The following is an 11797-nucleotide window of genomic DNA, read 5'->3' as shown; positions in this document are numbered from 1 at the left end:
ACGCATGCAGGTATCAATGTTAGACACCATGCCAACAAAGAAAATAATTTCGTCAGAATTATGGTATTGAGCCGGAATGAAAACGTAAATCGGCGCTTAGCGAAACATATTTTTTTTAATGTATGAAGGCAAGAAATGTGAAGCTTGATGACAACGTACGGTGACGTCACCTAATCATTCGAAACAAAAAAAAATGCGAGAAGAATACAATTGTGGAGCTCGAACGGTGTAACAAGAACCTCTAGTCTCGCCCTATCCCTCATAACCAAATCACAGCTAGACTGATGTAACAGAAGCCTTTTATCAATACGCAGTCTCTATAGTCCTACTTTACTCCTAGTCTCGCCCAAGTCCCCTAAAACCATCAAAGGACAGCTCACTGTGTCGTGTATTCCAAGAACCCCTTGGCTCGCCCCAGTCCCTCTAAACCAAACACAGGACACCCGGATGGAAGGCCTGGAGCTAGACTGGTATACATCCTTCATCAATACGCAGACTATTAAAAGAACGCTGTATTCTAAGGCGCTTCAGTGTTTTTTACCCATGCTGACATGCGGGCTTGTCGCGTAGTCGCGTAGTCGCGATTGACGACGACCTTTTCACAGTCCACTGTATACAGAAGCCTATCAAGTGTCAATTCGCCTGTGTACGTTTTATCAATAGGGAGACTTCTTATTCTAAGAATAGGTCTTTATTCTAGATTCGAGTAGAATACCAGAATACGACTATTTCAAGTATTTACAAGGTTAAGGTAGTTGATTATTGACATTATATTATTGTGCGAAACTCAATACTATTTGACACTAACACCCCTCCCGCTTCACACCATAAGAAAATAATTATTTCATTTAAATTACAAAGAAAGGAAAACGCTGAGAATCTATAGTCTGAAGAATGATAAAAAGTGATATGGCCGATCACTGAGTCAATTTGCTTATACGAGAACGTTTACCAAGTCCTGGCGTTTACCCATTTTCCAGATAATAGGGTAGAATTTAAGGGTGTAAACAAAACTTTCGAATGTCAAAGTTTGCAACATTTTCTTACTAAATTCCCCCATTTTAAGCTTTATCGCAAACGATGCTGTAAACGAAATCTGACTTTCGCACTAATCAATTACAACCTTGATTTGCCAAAATATTGCTTTCGCGCTCAAATCTTAAAGTATCCCTAAATCTGGAAAACGGCCCTATGGCACATAACATCTCTCTCTACCCTCTGCAATACCATGCCAAGACATTTCCGTTGATTCGGATTGCGTGACGCGAGTTTTTATAGGCGATTCAAATCTATGCAAATAAGACTTAAATTTTCAGTAGCCAAATAAACCTGCGCCCTTTTTAAATAAAAAAAAAACGGCTTAATTGTATTCCTAAAATGTGAACGGGGAAGGGTTATATATATTTCCAAAATGATAAGAGCTAAAATAAACTTTGTCACGCAAGTTCATTTCTGCTCGAAATCCAAGATGGCGGCCACGAATCGCTCGCGGCTTGTTTTTCGCTATAAAAACACCGGGTAAACGCCTACATTTCAAGCAATTCAAGATAGTGACACAGATTGTACATAACTCTAACACCCTTAGCGTAAAAATCTATCCATTGCTTTCAATCCCAAATCCTCGTAATATTTAAAGAAAATGCAATATTAATAAAATTAAAGAAATGGATGCCTAGAATAAATATAAGGAACCCCTTTATGAAAACAATTCCCGGGTAAAATAGGTATTTCAAAGGTAAATAGAGTATTATAATTGTTTTTGTGGCAAAGTTTACCCATAAAACATAAACTATTTTTCCCCTAATAAGATGATCAGAAAGTCAATATTCAAATTGTTGAAATAAATTCAAATTATTCTTAAAAATGAGAAAAAGATGAGAAAGAGATATTAAAAATAAAAAAAAGAATATTAAAAAAAAATCAAGTGACCTATAACCCCACGAGTGGTTTGTCAATCAATGGAAGATGAACCAATCAAACCCTTGAGATGACAAACCACTTGCTTTTTAGAAACATCGTACAGGACTAGTTTAGGGATGTGTAGATACGCTACTGATGTAACCTAATTTCTCCTCTAACAGTCGATGTGTTGACGTCATAGCTTCAAATCACGTGGTAGCTACGAGCCAATGATATTAGACAATGTCTTAAAAGAAGTGCCTATGAGGTAGTACCCGATGTTAATCACACCTTATGCGTTTCCTTGCGTGTTTTATGCAAGTGTCTGTCATCGACATTAAAGACTGATAGCGATTCAAGACACCACGTGACTTCTCCCAGCAATCAAGGAGCACAACGCTTGTTGTTATCACGTGAAAGCTCTCAGCCAATGAGAAGATGCGATGGTTACACCACTCGGTTGTGCTGTAGCCAATAAAAATGCATTGATGACTTATTACATCACTTGAAAGCTGCCAGCCAATGCGAAGACACAATGATGACATTTTTGATCGTGATTTTCCAGCCAATGAAATAGTTCGCTGATCTGCTTGAAACCAATCAGAAATCTTTATCCCAGCCCGTCATGTCATCTGGTGGAATGTCATCGTCGGCTGGATAGTCATCAAAGTTTGAAGCGTCCACGGGAGACTTGATCTGCGGGAAAAAAAAAACTTCAAAAAAGAAACTTCATCCTGATAACTTGCTGTTATCTACCCCACCCGACGAGAGATATACCTGAAGGGCTATAGGAGTGTTGAATTTTCGTGGCATTACCCACCTTTGGGGCTATAGGAATGTTGGGTCAGGAAAACTTGTACTAGTAGTTTTATTCGGTTTTGTTGCGTGACATACCTTAGGGGCTATAGGGCTGTTGGTTTTTTGTTGTGTGACATACCGAAGGGGCTATAGGATTGTTGGATTTTCGTAGCGTGACATATTTTGGGGATATAGGAATGTTTTATTTTTTTGTTGCGTGGCATACCTCAGGGGCTATAGGACTGTTGGATTTTCGTAGCGTGACATACTTTGGGGATATAGGAATGTTTTATTTTTTTGTTGCGTGACATACCTTAGGTGCTATAGGACTGTTGAGTTTCCGTGACCTGAGTCCGTCCCAGTTGAAACCATCAAACCACCTGACAATGTAACACAGGAATAAGAATAAAAACAAACGTAGACTTAAAGATAACATCATATATGTTAGACATTTTAGAAATTTATATATTTTTTTTCTTTTCTGTTACTTTTCTATACAATGTAAAGTTTGATGTTTTTTCATTATATACATATATACTTTTATATATATATATTTTTATAAACATATATACTTTTGTTGTTGTTGTTGTCATTATTATATGTATATGTAAAGTACCTTCTTTCTATATAAGGATCGTGTAGTCGAATGCTTAATTTTTTTCTCGTTGCTTGAAATTTAAGAAACTAGTAGTATCTTTGATCAGAATTAATCAATAATCGATTAATTAATAAAATATTGCGCTCATTTTATTACAGATTCGTCAATTCAACATTTTATTGACTCTTTTCTTATTAGATACATAATCAATAAGAAACCAATCAGCAAGCAATTAGCAATCTTGAAAATGTGTTTTATGTTTGTTTGGTACTGTCTTGTCACCTGTCTATGAGAGATGAAAAATAAACCAAACTTAAAGCAGTTAGATAAAAGGTAATACACATAATAGCAAATCATAGCGAATCTAGAATATAGTGGAGATGGCTAGTGGGATGAAAATGCAAAAAGGTATATACAAGTATAAGGATGAGCCAAGAAGGGGAGCCATGGCGTGTGATCACTTGAAGTACTTACTTGTGTTTCATTATGTCCTTCAGTCCGCCTTTCTGGTAACCCAAGCGTTCTACGGGGTTATCCCTATTAATAAAAGAACGTTAAAACATTTTAAACACATCACTTACTTACTGCATGTGGCTTTAATTAAAAACATAAAAACATTTTAAACACATCACTTACTTACAGCATGTGGCTTCAATTAAAAACATTAAAACATTTTAAACACATCACTTACTTACTGCATGTAGCTTCAATTATTGTATCAAGGAAACCTCTTTATCTTACATATCAAGCATTTTATGTCTTATCTATTTTATCCCTTCAATCAATGATAAGGGTACAATTAAATTGTTATGGTCTGCATCAGAGTTCTTTCCTTCGTGCTTTTGAAAAAAATGTTTATTAAAAATGAGTATGTGTAACAGAACAACGTAAAATATCCCTGTTATCATCCATCATCATTTCAATTTGAAGGCGGTAGGAAAACAGTCAAAAAGTGCATAAAGATAGAAAATCGTGTTAGTGTTAGTGATGTCACGATGTCGTCACGATCTCAAGTATGAATGCGACGTCACAAGAGTGTCGTGATCAAGTTTGTATGTGTTACTAACCTACAGAGCTTTTTGATTAGCGCATGCGCATTGCGCGTGATTTTGCGAGGGAAATCGATCATGTCAATCCCCTTGAGGATGATGTTGTACGTCTTCATAGGATCCGTGCCTGAGAAAGGCGGGCTGGGGAGAAAGTAAAACCACAAATGAAACGTTATTTTTAGGGAAACAAGGGCGTTAGGAAACCATAGAACGTTATTTGCCTCCCTCAATTACAGGTTTATGAAACGGGATAAGAGACGAGGCCTCTAGCTCAACTTTCTTATCCGAAGAAAACCAACTGTCTTAATCAACAACAACAGCAAAAAACGAAGCAGTCCCTAATAATAGAGACAGTGTGAAAAAAATGGCCAAGCCGATCTAACCTTGGATCGAACCCTGGACCTCTTGCTTGAAAAGCGAAGCCTGTAAAACTGAGCTATAGTAGAAAAACTATTGTCTCTTACCTTCCCGTTAGCAGCTCGTACATTAAGATACCTAAAGACCAGTAGTCGGCTGATAGGTCGTGCCCCTAAAACATAATAAATCCAGATTTGTCTGTTATCCCCTTTTACTTAAGCATTTCAGGTAGCTGCTCCCTCCATCAAACTATTAGCTCTGTTATGTTTTACTGTCGAATCCGTCGTATCGCGACCCGCGTTTTCTCCTTTTCGAAACCAGATTTGTTTTGGTTTTCTGTTCCGTCAGTAAAACCATTCTGAGCCAATCAGAGTCTCGCTTTGTGCACTTCCCTGGCTATACTTTGGACAAAAACCAGACCGTGTCGCGAAAAAAAGCCAGGCAACTGCACTAGGCGAGATTCTGATTGGCTTAGAATAATTAGACTGGCGGAACAGAAAATCCAAAAAGACAAAAACAAATCGATGTTTTGAAAATGCGGCGTCGCGATACAACGGATGCGACAGTAAATCAAGTAAAATCCTACCTTATTTAGGATGATCTCAGGTGCGACATACTCGGGGGTTCCACAAAACGTCCACGTCTTACGACCGAAGCCGATCTTCTTGGCGAATCCAAAGTCCACCTGGAATAAGATGGAAAAGGATTAACTGACCCTTGTCTGTCTATCTCTTTGTCCATCGTTTTTTCCTTTCTGATGTCCATTCAGTTTCCTCTTGTTGTTGATCACTCACCAGCTTGCAGTAGCCGTGTCCGTCTAGTAGCAGATTCTCAGGCTGCAAGAGAAAACAAAACAAGGCACAATTTAAGCAGGATCATCAATTCATCACGACCTTTACAATACCGAAACTAGTATTTAAAGATTATGCCATGTTTTCTTTAGGCAAATGCTTTGCAATATTGTTCGCAAATCGATTAAGGGGGTCAAAAAATAAAGAAGTTGAGCTCCCACTAAAACATGTTTTATTGACTTTTTATTGACTTTTAGTGACTAAAATAAGTCCAATCAAATATCGTTAATAAAGTAGCCCACACTAATATTGGATTATTTTTTGGAGGTTTCCTTGCAAATAGACCTTTGTATTTTAGGTTTAAACAATAACAAAGAAGTGGCTGACTGATTAATCGCTTGACTCGTAATAGTTCAAGATCGTGGCTGATAGCCATGCCCACATACCTTCAAATCCCTATAGACGATTCCCTTGGAGTGGAGGTACTGGAACGCTTCAATTACACAACCTACATAGAACCTAGTAGTGGAGTCATCAAACGAACCCCTAGTGGAAACACAGTTTATTAGCTTTTCTATATTCATATTACTATGAGCCTAATAAATGAGCGCTAAAAGACTATCTCTGTCTGTTTTCTCTGTCCCTTTTTGTGAAAGGATACTCAAGTAAACTTATTATCGTCCAATACACTTTGCTTTACATAAAAATCCAAGAGGATTATCCAGCAATGGGCTGATGATGTATGGTGATGAGGTGATGAGTATGTTAGGTCCACATTTATTTTACAATTCTCGGAAGCTAGTATGAGAAAATCCACACAATCTTTGTGATACTTTGAGTCTTCCACGTGATATTATATTGAAAAAATATGTAAAATAATGAACAGGCATAAAATATTTTGAAATAACAAGGAATTACCTATCTCTCAATATTGTCCATAATTCGCCTCCGAGACAAACTTCTAACAACATGTAAAGGTACTTCTTATCCTTAAACGTTTTATGCAATCTGAAAAAAGAAAAAACAAGAAGGAGAGTGTTAACCATTATCTTTAATCTTAAAAGGTGTTTTTTTTCTATTCAATTACTCAGAATCAAGACCCAAAAACCGCCCCATTCTCCTATCTCTCTCTTTTAACTTTATACCAGTTTAGGGTATAATTGCCGAAATATTAACATCGCCAAAATTAATGTGGCTAATATCTTCTACCAAGCTGAATTATATTCAGAAACGGAATTGGAAATAATTGAATGACGCTAATGAAACAGTTTGGGAATCATTCAATTTTGCATATGAACATAGTTGAATGAGTTTAGGCGAAATGAACACTTCCGTGTTATAATTGAATACATTGATGAGATAGTTTTAGATCAGAGGTTTTCACATTATTCAGCCAATTGGATATCCAATGCCTCCAATTCTGGTATCTATCCACGTTCGATATGACGTTAAAAGTTTGAAGGAATGTAGGTAAAATGATCACTATCGAGTTATAGTAAAACAGTTTAGGGCAGGACAGAATGTGTTAACATTATTCAAATTTGTACTACATCCCTCTCATCCAGTCCCTAACCCCGTTCAATATTGATAATGAAAATTGAACAGTTGTGTAGAGATTGAACTTTTACGAATGAGGTTATGAAACATTTTAGGCAATGAAACAATTTAGGGCGTTTCAGGTGAGAAAATCTTCAGCAAAATGAAGCTCTCACCTAACTATAAACGGTGAATTCGACTCCATCATTATCTTTTTCTCTGACATGATGTGATCTTGCTGCCTTGTCTCCACGATATGGTGCTTCTTCAACGTCTTCAAGGCGAACGTTCTCTTGTCACCAGCAACTTGAACCTATGATGTGATACAAGGCAAATTAGCAAAGGCACTAATTCACGAGAGAGTTCACAGGGATTCCGCTCAAGTGTCATTTCCATCTTCAGTGGCATTTTTACTTTTTAAGAGTTTCTTTAATTACACCTAAAAATCAAAGACAAATATTTGATTTTAATTTTCTGGCCTAATCTGTCTCGACCATGTTTTTAGACATCCCTTTGAGCTTGATCCTGACTGTTACTGTTTCTTGGTACGTCCGTTTTATAGCGCGAGTACAGTATAGTCTTGCCCCAAAATATTTAACTGTACTCTTACCAGTTCCACCCGGCCAAAGCCTCCAATCCCAAGGGTCTTGACAACAGTAAGATCCTCCAAACGGACGTTAGCGAACTCGTCTTGCTGAGCTCTGAGATGGCTACAGGAAATTCACGCAGAATGTCAGGAACACAGCACCTTTGTCACGCAACGCTTGTAGGCAGCGTCACCCAAGAACATGACGTGCAATGTGAGCAGCGTTACCCAAAAACATGTTTTGCAATACCATGTAACGCCCCGGCATGTGGCAACGTCAAGCAACATGCCATGCAACGCAATTTCATGTGGTTAGCGTCACGAAAAAAAACCCGGACAACCAAGTTGTGCAGTTCTTGTATTGAGACAGTTTTTACATTCTTACCCAGCCCCCCAAAAAAAAAAAACAAAGTCCCGAAGTTCAAACTTCAAACACACTCCTGTCAATCAAGTGTTGACGTCACACATATATGACAGCTTCTTGTCAACACATTGATTGACAGATTAGCATTTGCAGTTTTAACATCGAGACTCCAGTATGGGTGGCTGTGAGGTAATTCAAACGACGGTAATTTGAGAGGGCAACAGAAGTTATTGAAGGTAAATGTCTGGAGAACTTCCGATGCTTGAAATGTATGGTGGTAACATAGTGTGAGGGAGTTGGAATATACAAACCAATGACCTTAAAGTAACAACCAGCAAACAACTTGAACAACACCGCATTAGGGAGATAAATGCGCTTGAGTTTCTCGAATGATTAAAATGGCACCGCGCGCATCGTGCTAAGTTTTTCCCGCCAATAAATTTCCCGCCGAATAATGCCAACTCCCCGGATTATTACCTGCGCCACCTGACAACCAAATATGGCAAAGTGTTTATAGTAATTGTGAGTTGTTCAATGGTTGTTTCTGGCAATCGCTAGAAAAAACATTGCTTCCACAAGCATCACATTTACCAGTCGTATAGTTCAAGTCACCCATCTCCGAGTAATTCTGATTTTTTTTTTAGCATAAAGAGGGAATTAATTTTTAGTTTAATTTTATGCCCATTACGAATAAAAAATGTTACTTGATCACTCAGTTAGATATCATATAGTGAAGAGTTTGAGTTAATTAACTATTTGTTCATTTGGTAGTTATTCAATTAATTAATATCACCTTTATTTAGCTGAATATAAAGCCTTAAAGCATGTTAGAATTAAAACGATTAATTTAGTGCTCAGTTTATCAGGGTTTAGACTGATGCTATAAGTAAAAGTTGGATGCCACATTCTCCTCTTTAGATGGGGTTGGCAGAACAGGCAATAAATGTTTATTTGCTGATATTTACCATAAATAAACAGGAATTGATGAGTGGGGACCAATGCATGTTAGAAAAAAAGAAATCTAAATTAGTGGAAGATACAACTTTTCACTTTCATGCAAAATGACAAAAACAAAACAAAAACAATAAAAAAGTAAACAAATAAGACAGAGTATTAGTACAAACAAATATACCACCTCGATGAAAGCGGTCAAACGGCATTAATAAGGACTAAAATATTAATAGGGGGAAAATGTATCAAGTGCTTGATCTCTTATTCAGAATTATGGGCCCTTATTTTTTTCCAAAATGAAAACACGTCCATAAAAACATTCTTGTCTGGTATTTCATTAACACTAATTGCGTGACATTTGCAGTTTTTCCTTGTCATTCCAGGTTTGTGTGTGTGTTATATTTCAAAATCACATAAAATAAAGCAAGAATTAGGCCAAAAAAGAAGTAACTTTAGGTGGGATAGCATAGCCTGGTCAACCAGTAGTCACTCTGTTATGAACGAGTTTAAAATCTGTCTTTTTGTTTCTTGACTACATTATCGCGTTTTTTATCGTTGTTTCTTGACTACATTATCGCGTTTTTATCGTTGTTTCTTGACTACATTATCGCATTTTTTATCTGCAGCCGTTTGACCGCCTCGGTTAAACCAAGAATTACTAACCTCTCATACTCTTGAATCTGTCTAGTTGTTTAGCGGGTTGACAGAACAAAACAAAACATCAGTGAAAATGGGCTCATTAAACAAAATCAAAAAGGAGAGGTTCTATCGAGGTTAGTGGGGTTACGATAATCATCATTGTTAAGGCGGTTATTTGGAATTAGGTAGCAAAATGAATTAGACGCTTTAATAACGAATTCAATACAATGTGTTTTAATTTGACAGACGTGGCGTGACAGTAGACTAATGGAAATATAATGATATGATCCATAACATGAAACAACTAGTAAATTAACTTCATGTTGCAAAAAGTTTAAAGCGCGACACGCGCTATCGTGGCCACAAATACAAAGTTAAAATAATAATTAGTTTTCAAGAGTCACAGGGATTCCGCCGAGTTCTTAAGTACGCTGAAGCATTTCTTTGCTACATTGGTTTGCTTAGTGACGTGCATGTTAATTAAAGAGAACGTTTCTTGCATCGTAGTTGGTTTTAATTGTCTAATTTACAAAACTGTCTAGGTAACCACGCTAGCACGGGTGACACTAAAAGAATATTACTGTTTAGAATTGATCTAGACATGATCTCTGTATTATGTTATTTGAAAATGTTTTTTAGTGATTTACTGCTGTTAAAGTGCTGTATGCTACTTTAATCAATTGTACAGCCTAGTCCCCGGCATTCTTACTGGGTTTCCTGGGCTCTAAGATGAGCCGTGAGGAAGCATAGGGCCTATTATGACGTCAAAACACTTACTAACCACAGGAAACATAATCTGAAATCCCAGTAAGATAGCCTAGGGTTGGGTGTAATAGCTATATACTCGATCATGACTTGCTTATGGCAACCAGCTACACCATAGCGATACCAGCACAGCTATCAACAAATAGAGCATTCATAAAATCATACTTTCTTGCAGACAATAACATAAGTATCATTAAACCTAAGGGGGTGGAGCTAGCTTGCATCGAGGCATAGAAATCCTAAACTGTCAGTGATTTAAAGCAACTAAAACACAAGATATTACTCATCCCCTCCCATACAAAACAATGTTGTACTTGACTGCCATTCATGTTTTACATTGAAACCAACTTTGACATAGGATTGGGGGATTTATATTGAAAAACAACACAACAACACACAGGTAACCCAAAGCACTCGGTTTGTATTTTAGTACGCTAGTGAATTTGTATAGTGATGAAAAAATGGACCCAAACAAGACGAGAGAAGAAGAAAGAGAGAAGGTTGCACCCTTGAGCATTCTCCGTAGCCCGAGGTCTCCGAGAATTCGGCTCTAAAAATATCGAAAAAATGCTCTAAATTACCTCGAAATTGGTTAACAGTATATGTTTGGGTGCTGAAAGGGAAACAAGTAAGTAAAATGGGCCCTAATACTCAGATGACATCCCCAAAAAAGACAATTATAAAGTGATTCCACTATGAAGTCTATTTCCTTTAATTTTCAATTTTTTCATCACTATACAAATTCTCTTGCGTACTCGAATACAAACCGAATGCTTGGGTAACCTGTGAACAAGTCAAAACAAAGTCTCAAATATTTGTCTTCCTTGGTTTACGGGTTGAAAGCCATTGAAAGGGTTAAAGCCAGAAAGCCACCATAAAACAAACTATTTGTAATATACGAAATGAAGACGAAATCAGCTGGTTAAATGTCAATTCATTTTCATAGGAACCCCCCACCCCCACCCCAATACCTTACACAAAGCCCATCTGTCTCTCATTCAGCTCCATTTGAAATAAGAGGGCATTAACGCACCTGGCAGTCTGAGGGTCCACTCCTCGTTGACTGTCATCATATTGATCACGCTGAATGTCGTCAAGGTTACCAATGAACTGCACAAATGCTCTGTGAACAAAACCAAGGGTAGGTAAGCTGAAAGGCCTGTGGTATGGAAGGGATTGAAATTTGTGGATATGAGGTAGCAGAAAATAGAGGAAAGTCTGCTCAGGTGATCTTATGTGTAGGGGAAGTTCAAATCAGAATGAATGTGCGATTTGAGCGAGGTAAAGGTTTGCGAATCCATGAGGCAAATTTCAAGCCTTGTTACAACTTTGCGATTGAGTTATGCACTTACTCTCTATCTAGAACTAGGCATGTCACACCACCCTTGCCTGCGATGCAGTTGGCCGTTCGCAAGTCCTCCCTGGAAGAGAAATAAATAATAAGTGATGAATGGCAATTGACTT

The 11797-nt window shown here is 37.5% G+C and overlaps 1 protein-coding gene across 7 annotated transcripts in view; it reads right to left on the bottom strand.

Moving 5' to 3' along the window:
• Positions 1-672: 672 nt before the first annotated feature.
• Positions 673-11797, bottom strand: part of LOC5509991 (cGMP-dependent protein kinase 1) — a 38890-nt gene continuing 27765 nt past the window's right edge. For 6 of the 7 annotated variants that reach the window (XM_032379072.2, XM_048722378.1, XM_048722377.1 and 3 more), the window contains 14 exons: positions 11686-11754; positions 11367-11456; positions 9593-9613; positions 7639-7729; positions 7205-7341; positions 6411-6500; positions 5939-6038; positions 5496-5537; positions 5288-5386; positions 4809-4873; positions 4363-4485; positions 3770-3832; positions 3011-3077; positions 673-2595 (listed from right to left, as the gene is read on the bottom strand). In XM_032379072.2, coding sequence (XP_032234963.1) covers positions 2500-2595; positions 3011-3077; positions 3770-3832; positions 4363-4485; positions 4809-4873; positions 5288-5386; positions 5496-5537; positions 5939-6038; positions 6411-6500; positions 7205-7341; positions 7639-7729; positions 9593-9613; positions 11367-11456; positions 11686-11754 — 1153 coding nt within the window. In that variant the 3' untranslated portion in view covers positions 673-2499. Of the gene's footprint in view, positions 2596-3010; positions 3078-3769; positions 3833-4362; positions 4486-4808; positions 4874-5287; positions 5387-5495; positions 5538-5938; positions 6039-6410; positions 6501-7204; positions 7342-7638; positions 7739-9592; positions 9614-11366; positions 11457-11685; positions 11755-11797 lie in introns of all 7 variants that reach the window. The other variant, XM_032379073.2, reaches the window with a different exon arrangement.

Source organism: Nematostella vectensis, chromosome 15 (assembly GCF_932526225.1).
Source record: "Nematostella vectensis chromosome 15, jaNemVect1.1, whole genome shotgun sequence".
In the NCBI taxonomy this organism is placed as follows: Eukaryota; Metazoa; Cnidaria; class Anthozoa; order Actiniaria; family Edwardsiidae; genus Nematostella; species Nematostella vectensis.
Note: the sequence above shows the minus strand (reverse complement) of the source record. Positions and strands in the feature narration are given on the sequence as shown.